Source organism: Protopterus annectens, chromosome 3.part1 (genome assembly GCF_019279795.1).
Source record: "Protopterus annectens isolate FY-2018-M chromosome 3.part1, PAN1.0, whole genome shotgun sequence".
Lineage (NCBI taxonomy): Eukaryota > Metazoa > Chordata > Ceratodontiformes > Protopteridae > Protopterus > Protopterus annectens.
This window is the reverse complement of record NC_056732.1, coordinates 1,737,656,893-1,737,681,631: the sequence shown is the minus strand read 5'-3', so window position 1 is coordinate 1,737,681,631 and position 24,739 is coordinate 1,737,656,893. Positions and strand designations below refer to the sequence as shown.

Here is a 24,739-nt window from a genome sequence, read left to right as displayed (position 1 = left end):
CTGTAGAAGGCTGAGAGAACTGGGGCTGGCAGACTTGCTCTTTTCAACCTTTGCAGAAAGTGTAGGCACTGCTGTGTTTTCTTGACAATGGCATTTGATTTTACAGACCAAGACAAATTTTCCCAGGATGTGCACCTTAAGAAACTTGGTGCTTTTTAACCCTCTCCGATGTTTCCCCATTGACTGAGTGGGGAATGTTTTTTATGGTTTCTTCTGAAATCCACAATTACCTCCCTGGTCTTGATTATCACACCAAGTTATCAGTTGTCTCACCTCCTCTCTATAGGCTGTTTCCTCCTCACTGCTGATGAGGCACAGAACTGTGGTATCATCTGCGAACTTGAATACATGATTAGAGCTATACTTGGCAGCGCAGTTGTATGTTAGCAGAGTGAATAGAAGAGGGCTCAGAACACAGCCTTGGGGTACCCCCGTGCTCAAGATGATACTATTTGAGGTGCTCTTTCCTGCATATACTGTTTGTGGCCTTTCAATAAGGAAGTCCAGAATCCAGATGCACATTGGAGTGCTGACACCTAGTTGACAGGAGCTCTATGTACAACGAACACTATTCTCCTTTCAAGAAAGGAATGGGTATGGATTACCAATGCAACGATGCACGAAGATTAACATCAAAGACGGACTCAAACATGGAAAAGGAACCATAAAAAGGAAGGCAAAAGACTACAAAAATAATGCTGAAATAACAAGAAAGGCAGGTTATTTGGTCAAAACAGCAGCACAACATTTTGAGGGAATAATCAGAGTATTATTAGCATAGTTAAACAACATACAGATTTAACATAAATAACAGCAGCTCCATGTGATGTGGTGACCTCAGACATTATAGGGTAATGGTAGGTATACCCTACACACAAACTGCGCTTGATGAATTTTGATTTAATAGCTTCAATCACATCATAACACTTTCACTGAAAACACAGTGCAAGACACGAGGCAAGTTACCCTACCTTACACAAAATTTCAACAGGGGTAGACATTTTCTTCTCACTGATCTTTTCATACTTTTGTTTTTTTGTAGCAGCCTGTGGAACATGTAAAATGAAAAGAAACATTGTTCAATACAGGTTAAATTGCACAATTCAAAGCAATTGGGCATCAACAAACTTCATCTAATGAGGCCTAGTTTTCAATGCACCACTCGTCCAGTTCGTGCACATGAAAGACTGGCATGTTCAAAACTAAAATAAAAATCTGTTTAAAAAATGATTTCTTGCATAGAAACACAATACCAAAACCTAAGGAAAAAGCATACAAATACTTACCCATGTCAAAGAGATCGCTCTGCAATAGATGAAGCACCTCTGGTGCCCTTTTCGGCTTTATAGAAGCCTCACTTACTCACACATGCACAGCACACACACTCTGGTATTCAGAAAGCAACCCTGTGCAAGGATTTAAGTGCACTGTGTATCCCACCCCATCAGTCTATCCTATTAACCATGGTCCACCTACAACAAACACACCAATTAAAAACTGTTTGCGGACAAAAAAATCCTGCTATTTCAAGAAACAGATGGGATGGCCCAACATCTTAATCGGTTACTAAAAGCAGAATAAGGCATCCAGGAGGAGGGTCAGAAGTGGCTGCCCTGTATTTTAGCTACAGAGGCCTCTTTAGTGGAGCTGCTACCTTGGATGCCAGCATTCCTGGACCTCCACACACTGACTTGAAATACTCCTTAACTGTAATAGTGTGTATGCAAACCCTTCCAAACACAGAGAATTTACAGCTGTGTTTATATCTCTCCACAAGCTAAATGCTCGGCTGCACTGGGAATGTTGTATGAAGCTGTAAGTGCACAAGAAAATAAGCATCTCAATGCAGTGTTTATAGTGGTCTGTGATGCCAGCATCCCAGCAATACATTACCTTCCCTACATGGAAGAAAGCTGTACTGGAACATGTTTACAGTAATGTGAAGGGAGCATACAAGGCTGTACTATGTGTACAGTAACGTGACGGGGGCATACAAGGCTGTACCATGTGTACACTAATGTGAAGGGGGCATACAAGGCGGCACCTCACCCTCATTTTGGTCAACCTGCTCACCATTTCTGTATTTCTCTACCAGCATATAGACAGTTCCTCAAACAAGCTCCCACTGTAAGAAAAAGTGTTAAGGTGTGGACAGAGGAATCTGAACAAAAGCTTCAGGATTGTTTTCAATCTACTCAGTATGACATTTTTAAGACTGCTGCTATGAAGGAGGATGGTACTGCTGATCTGGAGGAATACAGTTCAGTAGTTTTCAGCTACAAAGGCACATGCATTGACCTCACTGTGCCCCATAAAGACATCATGACATATCCAAATAGTAAACCATGGATTACCTCAGAGGTTCACTCTGCATTTCATGCCCATTCCAAGGCATACGCATCAGGCAATATCAGCAAGTATAAAAAATCTAGATAGGATTTGCGCAGAGCTATCTGAGCAGCAAAGGAAAATTAGTCGCAAGCTGCTGATACAAGGTGCATGTGACAAGGCCTGGAAAACATCATAGGCTACAGAGACGAAGGCAGAGTGATGACTACTGACAGCCAGTTTTCACCGCACGATTTCAATGAATTTTATGCCCAGTTCGAGGTCCAAAACACTGAGTCAAAGGGTATCAACCATAAGAGAGAGCAGCAGAGAGGAGGTACCACCACCTTTCACAATATCACCAGCAAGTGTGGCAAAGTCCTTGAGGAGGATAAATACCCAGAAGGGAGACTGATCAGATAACATTGCTGCCACCTATGAACACATTATGTGAAATATGCAATTACATTAAGAACCTAGAATCTTTGCTGCCTCAATCACAAGCTAGTACATCTGGCACCGAGAAGGTTGTCTTAACAGGTTTACTATCAAAAAGTTGAAATTTACTTACATGACAGTCATATAATCGAAAAATAGATGTTCGAACACAATTTTTTGAAGTTAACAATGTTGACCGTTTAGAAATGCGTAAAAACAGTGCTGTCGCATTTAAGAACATTGATAATGTGACACTGCTCATTTAACATAGCCCAGAAACAGCACTGTGCACACCACAACATAACAAAACAATGTTCTTTCAGGGAGAGAGGACAGTTCTGGTCAAAAATTCTTCCAGCCAAGTAGCAAACAGCTGCATGAGTAGAGGGCTATTGAAGTAGGTTTGGGAGTTGTGTCATGGTTAGTGGGACACATTGGTAAGCAGAAGTCAGAAGGGGAGCTATAAACAGAGAACAATACATAGAGCAATGAATTTCAAACACTGAGTATTGTATGAACAAAAATAGCAGATCTAAGCAAGATTAAGCAGCACACGCTGCTTTTATCTGTTATATTACTCTTCTTATACAGACACAGTGAGAGAGATGGACAAAGCTATATCATAAGGAAATAACAATAAAACTGAGTTCAAGTGTCACTTGTGATGTAGGTCCAGTTTAGTCGCATGCTCAGAGTTGTGTAAAATAAAAGAAAATAGCAAGACTGTATTTAAAATGTGTTAATATGGTTTCCACTTCTCGTTCAAGTCTCCAAGGGCTTACAGGATCACTATGATGTCGAAATTAGACATCAACATCAAATTCATGCATTTGACATTTCCTTGTCGATCATATGACCTAATTAATATGCATGGAGTTGATTACACAAGGACATATGAATGGTCGCTCATTTCAATGTCGTTTAGTAAACCGTCTGCACAAACACCACACCTCTGCCACCACCCACACCTGTACAACACGCTCCTAAATATGCGGAGGTTCTCAACAAAAACACACCTAAACAAGAGACCCCTCTGAAGCACAACCAAACACACACACACACACACATATATCACAACCCACAGCACCAAGCACCACACATAGTACACAGGCCTGTCTCTCTCAGCCTCTAAGGCCCAGCCACAAACCCAATATACTAGTCATAGGAGAGTATCGTGAGACACACAGATGTGCCCCTCACCAGCCTAGACAAGGAGAAAGTCACAGTAAGTTGCTTGTCAGGTGCTAAGAATCCTCCATATCAAGCATGCACTCAAGTTTCTTAATAAAAGGTACTGTTATGACTCTGTCATAGCCCATATTGGTGTGAATGACTTGAGACATGCCTCACTGGACTATATGAACAGAGACATGAATGACACTGAATAAGCGTCACAGGCAGACTTTCCCTAGCCTTGAGTGGCAATCCTACCATCAACAAGAATGATGCGCCTCAATACAAACAGAAAATGACTGACCTTTTTAACAAGTGGCTTAGTTTCTGGTGTCATTCCAAGGGGATCAAGTACCTGGCAGCCAGGGAGGACATGACTGACAGACCAAGATGCTTTGTCAGAGATGGCCTTCATCTGTCTCCTCTGGGCTTCAGGCAAAGGCTCTTGCCTCTCCCACAGTATCTTTTTTAGGCAAAGTCAAAGGAAAAAATTACCAATGTGAAAAGTTCTTCTAAACAAAATTTAAAGGTCATGCTGCTAAACACTAGGAGTTTTAGCATGAAACTGGATTCACTGCAAGCATTCCACGCCCTGGAGGATGCTGACAATTGTGCAGTCACTGAAACCTGGCTCAAAGCTGCAGAGAGCACCCCAACCTTACCAGGTTACTCATTCTACCATACTTTCAGACCCCAAACAGAAGGCTACAAAGCCAAAGGAGGTGGAGTTTCAATAAAGACATACAAATCTCCAGGCTGGTCAAACAGTATGATGCATAGGAGACAATCCAAGTGCGTTAACTGTTGACAAAGCACCTATTCAAATCATAGCTAGCTACAGACAAAGTACAGTTTTGTACCTACCATAAATGTAGATGTTAGAGTGCTAATACAGCTTGCAGTCATAACAGATGGGTTTTCCTGCCGTCAGGCGGGTCCTCGGTCGGCCGAATTCCAAAGTCTAGGTCCGGTGTCGGATGTCGTCGCTTCTTCCCTGACGTCAGTGCGACAGGGGTATAAAAGAACCAGCCAACGCCATTTTCTTCAGTTTTTCTTGCCCCAGATGTCAGGTGCCCCCAGAAGGAAGGCAAAACCTAAATTTATGTAATAATGCAATGCAATATAATCCAAAAAACAGTAGTTGCAAGCAAATGCACCATAAAAGAATACCCCAATGAGGTTGTATGAGGAGGTGTTAGCCTTTAGGCCTGTCCCAAAAGGGGAAGAAGGGAGGGAAACCTGGACTGCAGCTGTATTAGTACTCGAACATCTACATTTATGGTAAGTACAAAACTGTACTATGTTCATCGTGCATACAGCTGCAGTCATAACAGATGGGTAGAATCCCAAAGCTAATAAAGGGGTGGTAGGCACTAAGTGGAACTAGGAGGGGCCAGGATGCCCTGCAAGACTGCAGTGGCAAAGCCCGCTCTAGATTTGGAGTATAATGGTAGGTGATAGTGCTTGGAGAAAGTATGTACAGAACTCCAAGTGGCTGCTTCCAAAATATCTTTGGTAGGAACCCCCCTGAGGAAAGCTGCAGAGGTAGCTGTGGCCCTTGTGGAGTGAGATCTGATGCCTGTAGGTACAGTTTTACCATGAAAAGAGTAACAAAAGCGTATGCAGTGGGCTATCCATTTTGAGATTGTCTGTTTGGAAATAGGCTTCCCTTGAGCACCTGTAGCATAGGACACAAAGAGTTGCTCTGATTTTCTGAAAGGCTTTGTTCTGTCCAAATAATAACGGAGCTGTCTGTGAATGTCCAAGGAATGTAGCAGTCTCTCCCCTTTGTTTTGTGGATTAGGGTAAAAGTTAGGTAAGTGGACAGCCTGATTCAAGGCTACCCTGGATACTACCTTTGGCATAAAGGAAGGATTGGTTCGTAAGGAAACTCTGTCCTGATGGAAAATGATGAAAGGCTGCACAGCCATGAGGGCTTGTAGTTCCGAAACCCTGCGTGCTGAGGTGATAGCCAGAAGGAAGGCTGTTTTCCATGACAAATATTGCAGTTCTGTTGAAGCAGCTGGCTCAAAAGGAGGCAGGGTCAGTTTTTCTAGAATGAAATTGAGGTCCCAAGCAGGTACTGGCTGCTTCCTTGGGGGTTTTATATTCTTAGCCCCTCTGAGGAACTGTCTTAAGAGAGGGTGAGAGAATAAAGGAGGATCAGTGTTGTACTCTGCAGAAATGGCTGAGGCATGGATTTTGATGGAGGAGAATGAAAGTCCACTGCTCAGCATCTCAGCTAGGTACTGTAATATTTGAAGTAAATTCAGTACTCCAGGATTCTGACCCTTTTTCTGATTCCAGGCACAAAACCGTTTCCATTTTGCGGAGTAGGCTTTTCTAGTAGAAGGCCTTCTGGCCTCCAAAATGACATCCTGCACTTCCTTGGAGAGTAGGGTCTGTTGTGAATTTAAGGAATCCTCCATGCGGCTAGATTGAGTGTTTTCAGCTGACTGTGAAGAGATTTGAAGTTGTGCTGAGTCAGTAGAAGAGGCATTAGAGGCAGGATCCATGGTGGGGAATGCGTCAGGCTCCTCAGGAGGGTACCAGTGTTGTCTTGGCCAGTCTGGAGCAATGAGAATCTTTGGTTCGTCTGCTCTGGCTTTTAATAGAACTTTGGGCAGCAGAGGAAGAGGTGGAAAGGCATAAACTGTCAATGTTGTCCAACTGAAAGAGAGTGCGTCCACTTTCCAGGCCTGTGGATGAAAGGTCCTTGAGCAGAATTTTGTCAATTGGTAATTTCTGTGGGTGGCAAAGAGATCTATGTCTGGCCTTCCCCATGCTTGAATTATCTTTGTAAAAACTTGAGGATGCAACTTCCATTCGTGTGGATCTGTCATATTTCTGCTCAGGTTGTCTGCCAGCGTGTTTCCTTGCCTGGCAGGAACTGTGCTTGAAGTTGGATTTGTAATTCCAGAGCCATGTTCCAAAGAGACATGGCTAGCCTGCATAGGGGATATGAATGGGTTCCTCCCTGTTTGTTTATGTACCACATCACTGTGGTGTTGTCTGTCCTTATCAATAGCTGGCCTGGATGCAGTAGGTCTTTGAAAGCCATAATAGCATTTATTACTGCTAGCATTTCCTTTTGACTTGACGTGTAGGTGCTTTTCTTTTTGTGACCATTTGCCCTGAATGCACCGATCTGTCATGTGCGCCCCCCAGGCGTAGTCCGAGGCGTCTGTTGTGATGACTTGATTTGCTTGAGGCTTGCAGAATGGGAGACCTATGTTTCTTTGGCATGCTTGAGCCCACCACAGAAATTCCTTTTGAAGACATGGAATCAGTGGTATAATTGTTTCCAAACTGTGGCTGTGTTGAGACCACAAGTTTTTTAGGTACCATTGAAGTTTCCTCATATGCAGCTTTGCACATGGGATTAGCAGGATGCAAGATGCCATGAATCCCAGAGCCTGCAGGATTTTCCTTGCAGTCAGCCTGGTGAAGGTTGCCAGTTTTCCGAAGTATTGAGTTAGTTGCCCTTGTTTCTCTGGCGTGAGGTAAGCCATCTGGGTGTTTGTATCCAAGCTGGCACCCAGGAAAATTATTGTTTGGGAGGGTATTAGTCTTGATTTCTTTTTGTTGACTGTGTATCCCAGAGAATTCAACAACATTATTACAAACGCCAGGTGTTTCAGAAGAATGTGTTTGCTGTCCGCTTGGATCAGGCAGTCGTCCAAATATGGGTATATTTGTATCCCTTGAAGTCTGCAGAAGGCAATTACTGATGCCAGGCATTTCGTGAGCACTCTGGGTGCAGTAGATAAGCCAAAGGGCAATGCAGAGAATTGATAATGGGTTGAACCTGCAAGAAATCTGAGGTATCTTCTGCAATCTTGTCTGATTGGGACATGCATGCCTCCTTGAGGTCCAATGTTACCAGCCAAGACTCCTTGCCCAGCATGGGAAGAAGCTGCTGTAATGTGAGCATCTTGAATTTTGGTATGAGTAAATATGTGTTTAGGATGGATAGGTCCAAAATAGGTCTCCAATCTTTGCCCTTCCTTGGTACCAGGAATAGTCTGGAATAAAAACCTTGACCCTGTTCTTGTGCAGGTACCTCTTGAATAGCTTTCATGTCCATGAGATCTGAAATTTGTTTTTGTGCCTCTGCCCTTTGATTGTGTGGCAGGTTTGGCATGCCTCTCATTTTTGGAAGGGTGTGAAAGTGGAATCTGTAGCCTCTGTCTATAATGTCCAGGATCCATTTGTCTTTTGTGACAATATGCCAATTTTTCGAAAATAATGCCAGTTTTCTGCCTAAAGGTGCTGCCATTTGAGCCTTGCTTGGCATGCAAAGGGGAAAGTCATTGGTTCTGCTTTCTGAATGGCTGTGAACTATCCTCACCACCTCTTGGTGTAGGTGCTTGCCATTGTCTGTCTCTAAATGATCCTTCAGATTGCCCTCTACCCCTCGGGCGCCTGTATCTACCTCTGAGGTCTGTCCGTGGCTGGAAAGGACCAATTTTTTGAAGGCCAATTTCTACTGAAACGGGAGGTTGTACCTGTAGGAAATCTTTCACTGTTTGCATTGATTTTGCCTTTTCCTCCATTTTCTTTAATACCTCCTCAGCTTTAACACCAAACAATACATCTTTTTGAAGAGGTGCATCTAGTAATTTAGCTTTGACATGATCTGGTAAGGTTTGCTCTTTGAGCCAAGCATGTCTACGTATGACATGATCCTGTAACAGCAGCTCTACATGAGGCCTCTAAAGCATATAAAACCACATTGCAAGGTATGTTTACCCACTTGCTCTGCACTATGCAACAAATCCTGCAACTCCTTCAAGTCTGGTTGTTCAGGTTGTGACATTTTGCTTTTCAACTGAGATAACAAAAACTGTTGATACTTTAACATATGGAACGGACAGTTTAATGCCCTCATGGTTAGGGTGGCCGAGGTGTATACCTTTTTCCCCCACCTTTCTAAAGCTCTGGAATCTCTCTCTGAAGGTAATGGATTTTTGGCAGTGGAGGCCTTAATTCCCTTGGGACCCTGTGAAATAGTTTCTGGGTCAGCCGCATGGCTTTTGTATAAAAATTGGGTGTGAATCAGGAACCCGGTAATACCTGTCAGGCTTGATTGGAGCTGGAGGTAAAGAATCTGGGTTAAGGCTGGCCTCTGAATACACATCATCTAGTATGTCTAAGACAGGAGGTATAGCCAGAGGCCTGTGCTGAGGGAGCAGAGGAAATCCCTGAGCCTTTTCTTGGAGTCTGAGTACTCTTGGCCTTCCCAGTGGAAGTGTTCCCTCAAGGTATGCAAGGTTTCCCCAAAAGAGTAATCCTCAGGGGGGGAGACAGAGGGAATGGACTCCTCTGCATCAGAATCTTCAAAAGGGGAGTATGAATGTTCCTGGTCCTCAGAATGTTCTGAGGTAATGGAGGCCTGGTCCGAGGAGGGGTATTCTTCCTCCACTCTGGGCCTTTTGTCCGAGGGGGGTTGAGAACCCCTGATAAGAGTAATCAAATCCTCAGCCATTTTGAGCATCTGCTTTTTAGGCATGGGGCCTTGAGAGGGGCCCTGTGGAGCTTGTCTTTTAGTATGCATGGCTGCTTTAGATTTAGTGAAAGCCTTAATGGAAAAAGAAGGCGGCGGCCTGAAGACACCTTGAGAGGTGGCAGGCCTGTCTAAACTCTGAGTTTCCCCGCCAAGAGTGGCTTCGGTATCTGTAGTCTGTGTGTGGGCCGAAGAGCCTGCGACCTCGGGCACAGAAGACACTGCTAATGAAGTGTCATCGGTAGTCAGGGGCTGCGTAGGCTCCTCGCTGAGAACCGGAGCACCTGTAGTCGGCTTTAGCGTGGTGTCGGTAGAAGTCGCGGACCTCGTATGTCTGTCCTTATCTTTGCGTCTTTTACTCAAAACTGGAGTTGGAGTATCCGACGACATAATGTAATTAAACTTTTTGCCAAAATAGTGTTGGGCGAACTCCGCACGACGCTTAAAAGTGCGTCTGTTGAATGTAGCACAAAAACGACAGGCCGAGACGTCGTGGTCTGGGCCTAAGCAAGGAATGCAGAGGGAATGGAAATCCTTATGCGGTATTTGCTTCCCACATGAAATGCAATTATTAACTTTGTCTGACATCGGTCTGAGGCAAGAAAAGTTTCCCCAAAGGGGTACTTAGCTTTCAAGAAGTCTTCGGTTGAGAAATATTCGTAATCTCAGGAGCTGGCCGACCGGCACTTGCGAACTGCTTCTGCTTCGGGCACCGAGTGGCAAGAAAGACTGGGAAAATGGCGTTGGCTGGTTCTTATACCCTGTCGCACTGACGTCAGGGAAGAAGCGACTACATCCGACGCTGGACCTAGACTTTGGAATTCGGCCGACCGAGGACCCGCCTGACGGCAGGAAAACCCATCTGTTATGACTGCAGCTGTATGCACGATGAACATCCATGACTCAGCACACCAACTCCACCTATCTGGACCTGTACTCTGATCCTGGGTGACTGACTACCCAACCATAGAGCGTAAGACCTACTCTAGCCCAAACATGAGCAACCAGAGATTATCAATGCCAAAGCACTGGATCAGTTGGTCCACAACCCCACGACAGGTGAAAATATCCTGGACCTGGTACTAAACAACATGAGTAGCCAATGTAGCACCCCTACAGTGTCATCCTCCTTGGTAAGATCCGAACATAAAGTGATCACTTTCGAAGTCACCATCTCCCCTGACCACCCCCCAAACCAGGATCAAACAAAAAAAAAAAAACTTTTCCAAAGCTGATCACAATCTCCTAACAGCAAATATAAGCAGCTTCACGGCCTCTGTCCCTTCATTTGAGCTAGCATTAATGTCCAAGCCTACACCAAAAAAATATATGGGCACTACATAGCTGCATGGACTCAGCAATACCTGACAGGACCAAATGAATTTCCTTAAGGAAGAGAAAACCTGTCGGGTGGACAGCAGCAATAAACTCTACAATAAAAAGAAAAAAAAATTGTTGCCAAAGACCAAGAAGGAGCAGGTGCCAAGTTGGAAGCACTCTCTCCTTTGTCTGAACAAGCAAAAAGGTCACTGGTGAAATCCTAAGGCTAGTTTACAATCCAAATTGGCCACATCCACTAAGAACAATCACAAGGCCTTCTTCACATATTCCCACAATCTCAAAGGTAACACCCATATCTGCTCTGAACTGGTGGTCAAGAACACCACACACACAAATGCCACAGATATAGCCAACCTGCTGGCCGACAGGTTCAGTGAAAACTTCATCTTGCTGTCCCCATCAGTAAACCAAGACATCCCCTGCAGCAACCCCCCCCCATCCCCTCATCACCTGGGAGCAGGTCTTTAATGCCCTCTCAAAGGCAAAAAAATAAAGCCTCTATGGGACCTGACAAGATCCCTGGCTGCATCCTACACGAGCTCAGACATGAGCTCTCAGCACCATTAGGCACCCTATTCAACCAAAGCCTGAGCATCGACTTCGCCTCAGCCGAATGGAGGACCGCCACTGTCATTTCTGTACACAAAGGTGGCGTGTCCACCAACCCAGGCAATTATAGGCCCATCAGCCTAACTAGCCTGATCTACAAAGCCATGGAATGCATCATCATGGACCTTATAAACAAGGACATTGGCAACCTCCAAACTCTTGATCCAACACAGTTTTGTTTTGTCAAAGGGAGATCATGCCAGCTAAACATGGTCAACTTCTTCGAAAAAGTCACTAAAGCCATGGACAAGGGGAAGACGGTGCACAACACCTACCTTGACCTAGCCAAAGACTTCAACCCTATTCCCCACTCAGACATAATAGATAAACTCTCCCAGCTAGACATCAACCTGTATGTTACAAGATGAGTAGCTAACTGTATCAGTGATAGAACCCACCAAGTCAAAATAGGGGAATCCATCTCTAACAGTCGACCAGTAACGAGTGGTATACATCAAGGATCGGTCTTTGGGCCTCTACTGTTTGGGATATACTTTTCTGAGGTGCAAGCCAAAACCAGTGGTCTGTGGCTGACCAACTTTGGAGATGACTGCAAGCTGGGTGCCATCTTAAATTCCTCTAGTAATGTGAGCAGCCTTACCCAAACTAATGACTGGTGACAGAAGCATGGCCTCAAAACTGAATGCCAAGAAATGCATTATCCCCTTTGGGGAAAATGGCATCCCCACTAACTATCAAATTAATAACAATGTAGTAAGCATGGAATCAGTAGTGAGGGACTTGGGCACCCAGGTTTATAGCAACCAGACTTTTGACCACCAAGTTGCCCCCGTTGTATGGAAGGGTTTTTTTTACATGGCCCACCTCATAAGTAAGGGTATTTCACCTAGGAACAAGGAGGTCATAACATCCCTGTACTCTTCCCTTATCAGACCCATTACTGAGTACAATGCCCGCTTCGGCATGTACCTTGCCAAGCACATGTAGCAGCTGGAGACACCACAGAGGTTCCAGACCAGGAAAACCCAGGGTCTCACACACCAATCCTATAAAGATAGGCTAAAAGCCCTGTCCCTCTACTCAGTCTTGCACAGACAGCTCAGAGCTGACCTGTTTTTGGCATACAAGGCCATCTCAGAAACAGCCTTGAGGGAGTTGCTGCATATCCATAAGTCAAACTCCACTTGCGCAACACGCACGCAAGTTCTCAACCTGGTCTGTGACATTGACAGAACTTGTTGGCAGGATAGATGTGTGTCCCAAAGACTCCCCCATCTGTGGAAAAGACTCCCTCTCCATGTCAAGCAGAGTACCTCACTAGCCCTCTAAAAGGAACCTCAACAACTGGATGGGAAACGGAAAATTCATCCTTTGGGTCCCACCTGTGCCCCTGTTGGACGGGGAAACAGATGCTGACTTTGTGGGAACACTGGTGGAATTCTTGGCAAGGATTATAAGGGCCTCCAGGCCAATAGCCTAGTATTAACAGATGAAAATATGAAGGACACTATAAACCTGTTCTTCAATGCTTGCTGATGTTCTGGCTGAGATACCCAATCTCTCCCTTGTTCGAGCTACAATTTCCACTTGTTATAAGGCAACCAACATTATTCCACTGCTGCAAAAGGGAAAAGCCAACTGCCTGAATAACTACAGGCCTGTTGCATTGACTCTCACAGTGATAAAATGCTATGAAAGGACCACTGAGTTATATTCAGTCAGTTATACCTGATGCAATGGATCCCCTGTAGTTTGCATACAGACGGAAAGGTCGACAGAGGATGCAGCCAGCACAACACTGCATACTGTTCTTACTCATTTGGAGAATAAGGATTGTTAGGCTCGACTGCTGATTACGGTTCGGCCTTCAATACGTTGATACCAATGAAGCTCATTAATAAGCTGTCCATACTGGGTGTGCCACTGACTCTCTGCAATTGGGTCTTGGATTTTTTTTAATAGGCTGAGAAATAAAATGTCTAAAATAATAATAATAAATACAGGAACTCCACAAGGCTGCGTGTGGAGTCCAATGCTGTACACCCTCTTCACTTATGATTGTGTTGTTTCTCAATATGACACCAGTATTGTCAAATCTGCAGATGATATAACAGTCACTGGTCTGATCTCTAATGGTGATGATTCAGTGTATAGGAAGGAAGGGGAGAACTTTGTAAAGTGGTGTCAGCATAGTAATCTCTCTCAACACCAGCAAAAGGAAAGAGATGATCATTGATACAAGGAGGAATAGAGGGCAGCACTTACCATTACATATCGGCGAGTCCGTGGTGGAAAGAGCGGCTACATTCAAATTCCTCACTACTAACATCTCTGAAGACCTTACCTGGACTCATAACATCACAGACCTGGTAGGGAAAAGCCAGCAGCGACTGTATTTTCTGAGAAGGCTGAGAAAGTTTGGCATGCCCAATACCACCTCAGCACCTTCTACAGATATTTACAACTGAGAGCATTCTCTCCCACTCTATTACAGTATGGCTGGGGAATAGTACAATATGGGATCACAACGCTCTGCAGGGAGTAATAAAAATTGTGCAAAACATCAGTGAAGTAACGATCCCTGCACTGGAAAACATCTACACCAAGAGAGAGACTTTAGGAAGGCTCAAAACATTATCATGGACACTACCCCACCCACAACACAAACTGTTTATGCTGCTACTGTCAAGGAAGCGTTTTAAGAGCATGGTGGACGGAACAACCAGGCTGAAAGACAGTTTTATATGACTATTAAAAAGTACAGTTTTGCACCTACCATAAATGTAGATGTTCGAGTGTCTTCACTGCTGCAGTCATTACACTTAGGTTATCCTGCCGTCAAGTGGTCCCGCAGTCGGCCAGAGTTCCAAAGTCTTGGTCCGGCATCAGTTGCTGTCGCCTCCTCCCTGACGTTAGTGCGCCAGGGGTATACAAGAAGCAGCCGACGCCATTTCTTCAGTTTTTCTTGCCCCAGATGTCAGGTGCCCCCAAAAAGATAGGCATTACATATTGCTTGCAAAACATACAATAAGGTAAAAACAAAACCTGTAGCAACCAGCAAATACACCACATAGGTATAATAGTGTAGAAAGTTATAGGAAAGACCCAGCTAAGAAAGAGGGGATGGTGGGTGGGTAACCAGGACTGCAGCAGTGAAGACACTAACATCTACATTTATGGTAGGTACACAACTGTACTATGTTCATAGTGTTTCACTGTTGCAGTCATTACACTTGGGTTGAATCCCAAAGCTGAGTCAGGGTGGCTGGTTCTATAGAGGATTTGGTGTGGCTATAAGGCCCTGCAGCACAGCAGTGGCAAAGCCAGCTCTGGATCTAGAGTAAAGAGGCAAGTGGTAATGCTTGGTAAAGGTGTGCACTGAACTCCAATATGCAGCTTCCAAAATGTCTTTGGTAGGTACTCCTCTAAGGTAGGCAGTAAGTAGCAGTTGCCCTGGTGGAATGTGGCCTAATGTTTGATGGTACAAGTTTCCCATGCTGTGTGTAGCAGAACCGGATACAGTGTCCTATCCACTTTGAAATGGTCTGCTTTGAAATAGCCTTTCCCTGTGATCCTGCAGCATGATACAAACAATTGTTCAGTTTTTCTGACAGCTTTTGTTTTGTCCAAGTAGAAGCGCTACTGCCTGTGTATGTCCAAGGAATGTAGAAGTCTCTCCCCTTTATTCTGGGGATTTGGATAAAATGTTGGCAAGTGAATAGTTTGGTTAAGAGCCACACTGGATACCACCTTAGGCATAAAGGAAGGGTTTGTTCTTAAAGAAACCCTGTCTTGGTGGAAAATGATGAAAGGCTCCACTGTCATTAGTGCCTGCAGTTCCGAGACTCTTCGTGCTGATATATATTTTAACTCTGCTGAATTGGCTGGCTCAAAAGGAGGCAAAGTGAGCTTTTCCAAGACTAAATTGAGGTCCCAAGTAGGTGTTGGTGCTCTCCGTGGCGGTCTTATGTTTTTAGCCCCTCTGAGGTACTGCTTTATCAATGGGTGAGAGAAAATAGGAGGATCTGTGTTGTAATGAGGCGAGATGGCAGAAGCGTGGATCTTAATGGATGAGAAGGATAGTCCTTTGTCCAGCATCTCAGTTAAGTACTGTAGTATCTGCGGAATGGTAGGGACAAGAGGATCAAGTTTTGAGCCTGGTTCCAGGCACAGAATCTCTTCCACTTTTCTGAATAAGATTTCCTTGTGCTAGGCCTCCTGGCCTCCAAAATGACATCCATAACAGCTTTAGAGAGAAGAGTTGTCCGTTTGGCTAATGAATCTGCCATGCAGCCAGGTTTAAGGTTTTGAGCTGTCTGTGCAGGATCTGATTGTTTTGCTGAGTCAGAAGGTGTGGAATTTGAGGCAGAATCCAAGGTGGGCCTTGAGCTAAGTTCTTTAAGATTGGGTACCAATGCTGGCATGGCCAGTCTGGAGCAATCCGAATCATCTGTGGTTTTTCTTGTCTGGCTTTTAGGAGTACCTTTGAAAGGAGAGACATTGGCGGGAAGGCATAAACATTTAGGCTTTTCCAGCTGAATGAAAGAGCATCCACTTTCCATGCTTGTGTGTGATGAGTCCTTGTGCCGAATTTTTGTAGTTGGCAATTCAGTGGTGAGGCAAAAAGATGTCCGGGCACCCCCATTTTTGCATCATGCTGAAGACTTGTGGATTTAATTTCCACTCGTGAGGATCCATGATGTTTCTGCTTAAGTCATCTGCCAGAGTGTTTTTCTTTCCTGGCAGGAATTGTGCTTGCAGATTAACTTGATAGGTTAGAGCTGTGTTCCACAAGGTCATGGCTTGTCTGCATAGGGGGTAAGAATGAGTGGCTCCTTGTTTGTTTATGTACCACATTACTGTGGTGTTGTCTGTCTTTAATAGTAATTGTTCTGGATGCAGAAGATCCTTGAAAGCTGCAAGGGCATTTTGTACAGCCAACATCTCTTTTTGACTGATGTGAAGATGCATTTGGTCTGTGGTCCATTTGCCCTGAATACATTTTCCTGCCATGTGTGCTCCCCAGGCATAATCCGAAGCATCTGTTGTTAAAGTCTGCCTGGCTGTGGGAAGAGTGAAAGGCTGACCCTTGTTGAGGTGACATGCCTGTGCCCACCATCGAAACTCCTGTTGTAGGCAGGGAATTAGCGGTATTACTGTTCCAAAGCTGCGAGAGTGTTGAGACCAAACACTTTTAGGTACCATTGTAATTTCCTCATATGCAGTCTTCCATATGGAATTAGTAGTATACAGGATGCCATGAATCCCAAGGCCTGCAGAATTTTTCTTGCAGGGAGTTGGGACTTTGTTGCCATCAATTGAAAATACTGAGTCAGTTGTCCTTGTTTGTCTGGAGTGAGATAAGCCATCTGGGCCGTTGTATTTAAGCTGGCACCCAGGAATATTATCTCTTGTGAGGGCACTAGTTTTGATTTCTTTTCGTTTACTGTGTACCCTAGACAACTTAATCTTTTTACGAACGCCAGATGCTTTAGAAGAATATCCTTGCTCTCTGCTTGAATAAGGCAGTTGTCCAGATATGGATATTTTTGAATTCCTTTTTGTCTGCAAAATGCAATTACTGGTGCCAGGCACTTTGTGAAGACCCTGGGCACAGTAGATAAGCCAAAGGGCAGTGCAGAGAATTGGTAGTGCATTGAACCAGCTATGACTCTGAGGTATCTTCTGCAATTTTGTCTGATAGGGACATGCAGGTGTCCCTCTTTGAGGTCCAAAGTAACAAACCAAGCTTTCTTGCCCAACATGGGAAGGAGCTGCTGTAGTGTCAACATTTTGAATTTCGGAACATCCAGGTAAGTATTTAGAGTAGAAACGTCCAGAATGGGTCTCCAGGCTTTGTACTTTCAGGGGATCAGGAAGAGTCTTGAGTAAAATCCTTGTCCTTTTTCCTGCTGTGGTACTTTTTGAATAGCTCTCATGTCCATGAGGGCTGTAATTTGTTTTTGTGCCTCTGCCCATTGATTTTGTGGCAGGTCTGGCATTCCATTTAGCCTTGGAAAAGTGTGAAAGTGGAATCTGTAACCTTGAGACACAATATTCAGCACCCATTTGTCTTGGGTGTTGCTTGCCAGTTTTGAGAAAAAAGTGCTAGTTTCCCCCCTAAGGGAGCTGCCAAAAGGGAAGAGTTTGGCATTGGAAGGGGGAAGTCATTGGGACCGTTTCCTGTAAAGGTTGTGACTTGTCCTCACCTCCTTTTGGGGTTGAAGCAACCCACTGTCGTGGTCTGTAAGAGCCTTGTGGCTGAGATCTGCCTCTTGGGCGTCTGTATCTGCCTCTTTGTGGCCTGTCTGATACTGGAACAATTTCTGCTAAATCGTGGTGGCTGTACCTGTAAGAAATCCTTCACGGTTTGCATAGATTTTGCCTTATCCTCCATTTTCTTTAATACCTCTTCTGCCTTAATACCAAATAAATTATCTTGCTGCAAAGGAGCATCCAATAATTTTGCCTTAACATGATCTGGTAAACTTTGTTCTTTCAACCAAGCATGCCTTCGAATCACAAATCTTGTAACGGCTGCTCTACAAGAAGCTTCTAATGAATCAAAACCACATTGCAAAGTATGCTTTTCCACTTGTTCAGCTGCATGCAATAAATCCTGCATTTCCTTATAATCAGGTTGATCTGCATTTGTACTAATTTTCTGTTTTAATTGAGACAGTAAATATTGTTGATATTTAAGCATGTGAAACTGGCAATTTAAAGCCCTCATTGCCAAAGTTGCTGAGGTGTAAACTTTCTTCCCCCATCTGTCTAATGCTCTAGAATCCCTATCCAAGGGAACTGGATTTTTAGCCGTGGAAGCCTTTACCCCTTTGGGACCTGGGAAATAGTTTCTGGGCCAGCAACAGGGTTTTTATAAAGAAATTTGAGAGAGTCAGGGACTCTGTAGTACCTGTCTGGTTTGACTGGAGCTGGGGGTAAAGAATCAGTATTTAAACTAGATTCAGAGAACACATCATCCACAATGTCCAACACTGGCAGAATAGCAAGGGGCCTGTGCTGAGGCAATAAAAGAAAGTCTCTGAACCTTTTCTTGGATTCTGAGCAATCCTGGCCCTCCCAAAGGAAATGCTCCCTCATGGTATGTAAAGTTTCCCCAAAAGAGTAATCCTCAGGAGGAGAGGCTGAAGGAATTGATTCTTCAGCATCAGAGTCCTCATAGGGGGGTAAATAATATCCCTGGTCTGAAGAGGAATCAGAATATATAGAAACCTGGTCAGAGGAATCATAATCTGTATCCTGCCTAGGCCTTTTATCAGGAGGGGGATGGGAACCCCTGATCAGAGTCATCAAGTCTTCGGCCATTTTAAGCATCTGTTTTTTAGGCATGGAGGCCTGTCCAGGTGAATGCTGTACTTGCTTCTTTGTCTTAAATGTAGTTTTAGTCTTGGCAGTAATTGCAATGGTAAGTTGTGTAGGCCTGAAAACACCCTCAGGAGCAGATGCCTGCTCAGAGGCTCCGGACCCATCTGAAGGGTTAATCTCTGTTGGCCCAACACCTTGAGTATCCAGAGGCCTAGGCACCTCCACGTGGGAGTCGGTCGCGGCCTGTGGTTCTGAGGTAGCGGGTGTCAGGGGCTGCAAAAGCGCCTCACTGAAAACCGGCGAACTGGCGACTGTTCTAGAAGAGGCTTCGTCATCAGTTTTTGACCTCGGATGCCTGTCCTTATCTTTATCTTTGCGTTTTTTGTGCATTCCGGTCATTGGCTGTTCCGACGGCATTGAATAATTAAACCTTCGGCCAAAGTAATGGCGAGCAAAATCAGACATTTAATAGTAAGTTTGTTAAATCTAGCACAAAACCGACAACTAGTGACGTTGTGATCTGGGCCTAGGCATGGAATACAGTAAGAATGGAAATCCTTATGAGGTATGTGCTTCCCACAAGAAATACAATTATTAACTTTTACTGACATTTAAGCACTTGGGCTTCAGGCCAGTTATTTTACATTAAGAGGGTTTGTGGTCTGCACTCTTGTGGGAGGAGAGGCTGGACTCTGCCCTTCTGAGCTGGGAATTTCTGGTTTAAGGCTTATAGTGCCTGCAAATTTGAACTGCTTCTTACTGAAATTGGTACACCTTGTTTGCTGTAGCATAGACTAGATCCAGGCCTGCTGAATCTAGCTTTGTATGTATAACTTGAGCACTAATCCAGGCATTCTTTAAAGTATTCAATTGTATTTATTACTGATTGGTAGTAACTTGATTAAAGTGTAGCTATCATTCTAAGTCTTTTGGATTAAGCACTTGGGCTTCAGACCAGCTGTTTTACATTAGGAAGGTTTGTGGCCTGCACTGTGGTGGCAGGACAGGTAGCTTACATACTTCTAAGTTGGGAACTGCTGATTGAGGGCTCAGTATCTGTTATTCTAAAAGTGTATTAGTTCTGGTTTAAGCACTTGGGCTTCAGGCCAGTTATTTTACATTAAGAAGGTTCATGGTCTGCACTCTTGTGGGAGGAGAGGCTGGACTCTGCCCTTCTGAGCTGGGAATTTCTGGTTAAAGGCTTATAGTGCCTGCATATTTGAACTGTTTCTTACTTAAATTGGTACACCTTGTTTGCTGTAGCATAGACTAGATCCAGGCCTACTAAATCTAGCTTTGTTTGTATATGATTGTTGTTTGTTTGCTTATTTCCCTGCAACGCTAATTCCACCTAAAACGCGGCTTTTCAGCGCTTCTGTGGATCCCTAGTGATATCTGCATTGCTTACTGTACTTATTTCCTTGTTTCACTTGAAAGAAAGTTACTGTTAGTCGTTTTTGCATTTAAGTTACCTGTAACACATTGCATTTAAGTTACCTGGCACTTGCTCACTAAGTCAGCACTAAAAAATTAAAAGCACTACACCCTCACAAACTCCCCTTGAGTACCTTGTTCCCCATTGGCCCTTTTTTCAATTATAAAGGAATTCCCAATACTAGTCTAGCATGTCCAAAGGTCAGCTGTCAATCTCCTCTCTGGTCCAGCTGGTGAATCTGGGAATCTTGAGGCAATGTTACAACTGCCTCATGTACACATACAACCCTCTCCTCCTCCCAACAAATTCCAACACATGTGAGAGATGCAACCATATAGCCAAACTGGAGGCAAAGCTCTCTCAACTCAGTACTGGCGTAACCAGTCAGGAGGAGAAGGAAACCACACTCACTACAATTCCAGTCTCACATACGAAAGCAAACCAAACACAAACACACAAAAACATACTCTGAGGCTCTAAATAAAAATCTGCCTAAGCAGCAGAGACCTCCAAAGCAGACACCCAAGCAATCGTTACCCCAAAACAAAACACATGCAACACATAGCTCACAAAGCCAGTGTGCCGAACAGTCACAGCCCTTAAGGCTAAACACACCTGATACACTTGTAATAGGTGACTATCGTCAGGCACACTGACGTCCCGCTCACTAGGCTGAACAAGGAGAAGGTCACGGTGAGCTGCCTGTCAGGCGCTAGGATCCGCCACATAACACAAGCACTCAGGTCACTCCAAGGCAAGTACAAATATGACTCAGTCATTGTCCATGCTGGTGTGAATGACCTGAGACGTACCTCCCTGGACTACATGAAAAGAGACATAGAGGAGCTCTCTGAGCATGTAGCCCAGGCCGGTATGACACTGACCTTGAGTAGCATCTTACCCTCACCAGGAATGATGCCACAATATGAAGACAAGATGATCAATTTCAACAATTGGCTTAAGTATTGGTGTCATTCAAAGGGGATCCAATGCCTGTCAGCCTGGGATGACATCCTCGACAAGCCACGATGCTTCGCTAAGGACGGCTTGCACCTGTCACCCCTGGGCTTTCGGATATTGGCAAAGGCTCTTGCTACACCCATAGTGCCTTTTTTAGACAAGGCTCAAAAGACAAACCCACCTCCATAGGTATCACAAGGGATAAGAAACTAAGAGTAATGCTACTCAACGCCAGAAGTCTAAACCTCAAGATGCACGCACTTGAAACTCTCCTTAGCATGGAGAACATTGATATCTGTGCAGTAACAGAAACCTGATTCAAGGCTCCCCAGAGCACCCCAGCACTACCAGGTTATACCTCATACCATGCTTTTCGGCCCCAAAACTTGGACCGAACCACAAAAGGAGGGGGAATATCAATATTCATCACAGATACCCACACCTCCAGGTTGGTGGCACAGCACGAAGCATCAGAGACTATCCATGTGCAACTAACAGTGGGTAAAACTACCTTCCAGTTTATAGCCTGCTACAGACCACCCTCCCAAACCCAGGAACCCCACTCTGCCTTCCTGAAAACACTGGAAAATATGAAGGTCTCTCCAAACACCATTATATTGGGCGACTTCAACTACCCAAACATAGACTGGGAGCATTACTCTAGCTCCAACACACTAGCCCAAAGGTTCCTAGAATTTATAAACTCAAATGCTATGGAACAACTTGTTACCACTCCCACAAGAAGGGAAAACATACTGGACCTGATTATCACCAACATGGGGACTCTATGCTCCAGACCAGAAGTGTATCCTTCACTGGTAAGATCAGTCCATAAACTAATCTCACTGGATATTCACATCCCGACCCCACCCCCTGCCCTGAAAACCACAGTGAAAAACTTCTCTAAAGCAAATTTCACACTCCTCAAAACAGAGGTGGAATCCTTCAAAGCCCCCGGGCCTGTGGAAAATACGGCCCAGACTGCAGAATCCTTTATAAACACATTCTATGAACACCCTCAGGAATACATGGATCATGCAATCCCAAATAAAACCAAGACCCAATCCTCCAAAGGCAGACGTCCTGTCTGGTGGACCCCAGCCATAAACAAACTATACAATAGAAGGAGGAAGCTACTACATGATAGAGCAAAATCCCAAAAAGGGAAGGCATCTCTGATCAGTATTAGCAAAAAACTACGGGCATTCATAAAATCGTCTAAGGCCAGCTTCGAGAGAAAAATTGCACAGGACACTAAGGATAATCACAAGGCTTTCTTTAGTTATGTTAGGAACCTGGGTGGGAATTCCCAGATAAAATGACAAATACACCGAACACACAGACATTGCCAACATCCTAGCTGACAGGTTCAGCGCAACCCCCCCCCCCCCCACCAAAAGGGCAAATATTTATCCCAGCAGAGTGCTGCCCTCCTGGCATCTCAGATGCTCAGGTAAGAGCCGCCCTCTCCAAAGCAAAAAACACAGCATCAATGGGACCAGACAGTGTCCCGTGCTGCGTCCTACATGAACTCCAAGAAGAGCTAAACCCAAACATAAAACTACTGTTCAATCTCAGCCTTACTACAGGATATGTACCCAAAGAGTGGCGTACTGCAACAGTGGTCCCTCTCCACAAAGATGGTGCCTCAACGGATCCTGGAAACTATCGCCCCATAAGCCTGACTAGCTTGGTCTGCAAAGCTATGGAAAGGATCATCATGAACCTCATAAATAAAGATATTGGGGACCTACAGACACTGGATCCTACCCAGTTCGGCTTTGTTACGGGCAGATCCTGCCTCTTAAACCTGGTCGATTTCTTTGAAACAGTCACCAAGTCCATTGACGAGGAGAAGGTGGTCCACACAGCCTTCCTGGACCTCGCAAAAGCCTTCGATACATGGGGACTCTATGCTCCAGACCAGAAGAGAGCACTCTGGCATTATAGATAAGCTCACCAGCTTAAATATAAACCCCTATGTCACTAGATGGGTTGCAAACTGGCTCAACGACAGAACCCACATGGTTAGAATTGCTGGAGCCATGTCAGACACCAAACCAGTTACAAGTGGCGTCCCACAAGGCTCAGTCCTGGGACCTCTCTTGTTCGGTATACATTTCTCGGAGGTACAGGCCAACACGGAAGGACTGTGGCTGACCAAGTTCGCAGATGACTGCAAACTGGGCGCCATAATCGACTCTCCAGCCGACACAAGCATCCTCCAAAAGGGCCTCATAGAAACAGACAACTGGTGCCAGAGCCATGGCCTCAAGCTAAACGCCGAAAAGTGTATAGTCATCCCCTTTGGCAAAAACAAAGTGCCCACAAATTACCACATAGCTGGTAATCCATTAAGTACAGAAGAAGTAATTAGGGACCTGGGGACCCAAGTTGATAGCAATCTCTCATTTGACAACCACGTGGCCAAAGTGGTTAGAAAAACATTTTATATAGCCCACCTAATCATGAAGGGATTCACATCTAGATCAGGGGAGGTCATCGTGCCTCTTTACTCATCCCTCATCAGGCCCATAATGGAGTACAATGCCCCTTTTGGGATGTACCTTATCAGACACCTGCAGCAACTGGAAAGACCCCCAAAGTACCTCACCAAGAGGATCAAAGGGCTCAAACAGATGCCATATGCTGCCCGGTTAAAGAAACTCCAGCTCTACTCAGTGGCATACCGCTTGCTCAGTGCCTGACGTATAAAGCCATGTCCAACCCGGAATTAATGGACATGCTGCACCTCAGAAAATCCAAATCCCATCGAAGCACGCTCGAGAGACTTGAACCTCAGCACTGAAATAAATAGGACATGCTGGAGGGACAGATTTATAACCCAGAGGCTCCCTTCACTCTGGAATAAAATCCCAGTCCAGGTTAGGCAGAGTCCCTCATTGACTCTCTTCAAGAGGAATCTTGATGAGTGGATGGGAGATTGTAGGTTTACTCCGGGTATCACTTCTGTGTCACTGTTAGACAGAGGCACAGTATACTAACCTCGAAAAAGGGCATAGCAAAATTAATTTAAAATGGGTGGCGAAAGCCAAACACACTCTGGCTAGGCTTATAAATGCCCTAGGGCAGATAGCCTAGTATGAACCTATGAACATCTGTCTGAGGCAAGAAATAGTTTCCCCAATGGGGTACTTAGCTTTAATGAAGACTTCGGTTCTGAAATCGAATTTGATATTTCAGGAGTCGGCTGACCGGCACTTGCGAACTGCTTTTGCTTTGGGCACCGCGCGGCAAGAAAGACTGAAGAAAATGGCATTGGCTGTTTCTTATATACCCCTGGCGCACGGACGTCAGGGAGGAGGCGACAGCAACCGACGCCGGACCAAGACTTTGGAACTCTGGCCAACTGCGGGACCGCCTGACGGCAGGATAACCCAAGTGTAATGACTGCAGCAGTGAAACATGAACATCTCACATACTACCTCCCCCTCCAGTACTGTAGGCTGGTTCACATTTGGAGGCAATGAGCTTGTTTTGCACAGTTATATATAGTTACGGAGATTATTTATATTATTGTCTATTTACTGTTTCAGTTAGATTACTTCCTGTTAATTTTGTTTTTACATGTTGCTGGAGGATCTGCAGAAGAATGTCATTGTACTTTATGATGTTGTCTTTAGTACATATGACAATGA

The 24,739-nt window shown here is 44.7% G+C and overlaps 1 protein-coding gene across 4 annotated transcripts in view; it reads right to left on the bottom strand.

Moving 5' to 3' along the window:
* CSNK1A1 (casein kinase 1 alpha 1) overlaps positions 1 to 24,739 on the bottom strand; it is a 1,314,414-nt gene that overhangs the window by 269,757 nt on the left and 1,019,918 nt on the right. For all 4 annotated transcript variants that reach the window (XM_044067738.1, XM_044067739.1, XM_044067736.1 and 1 more), the window contains one exon: positions 972 to 1,046. In XM_044067738.1, the coding sequence (XP_043923673.1) occupies positions 972 to 1,046 (75 nt within the window). The remainder of the gene's footprint in view (positions 1 to 971; positions 1,047 to 24,739) is intronic.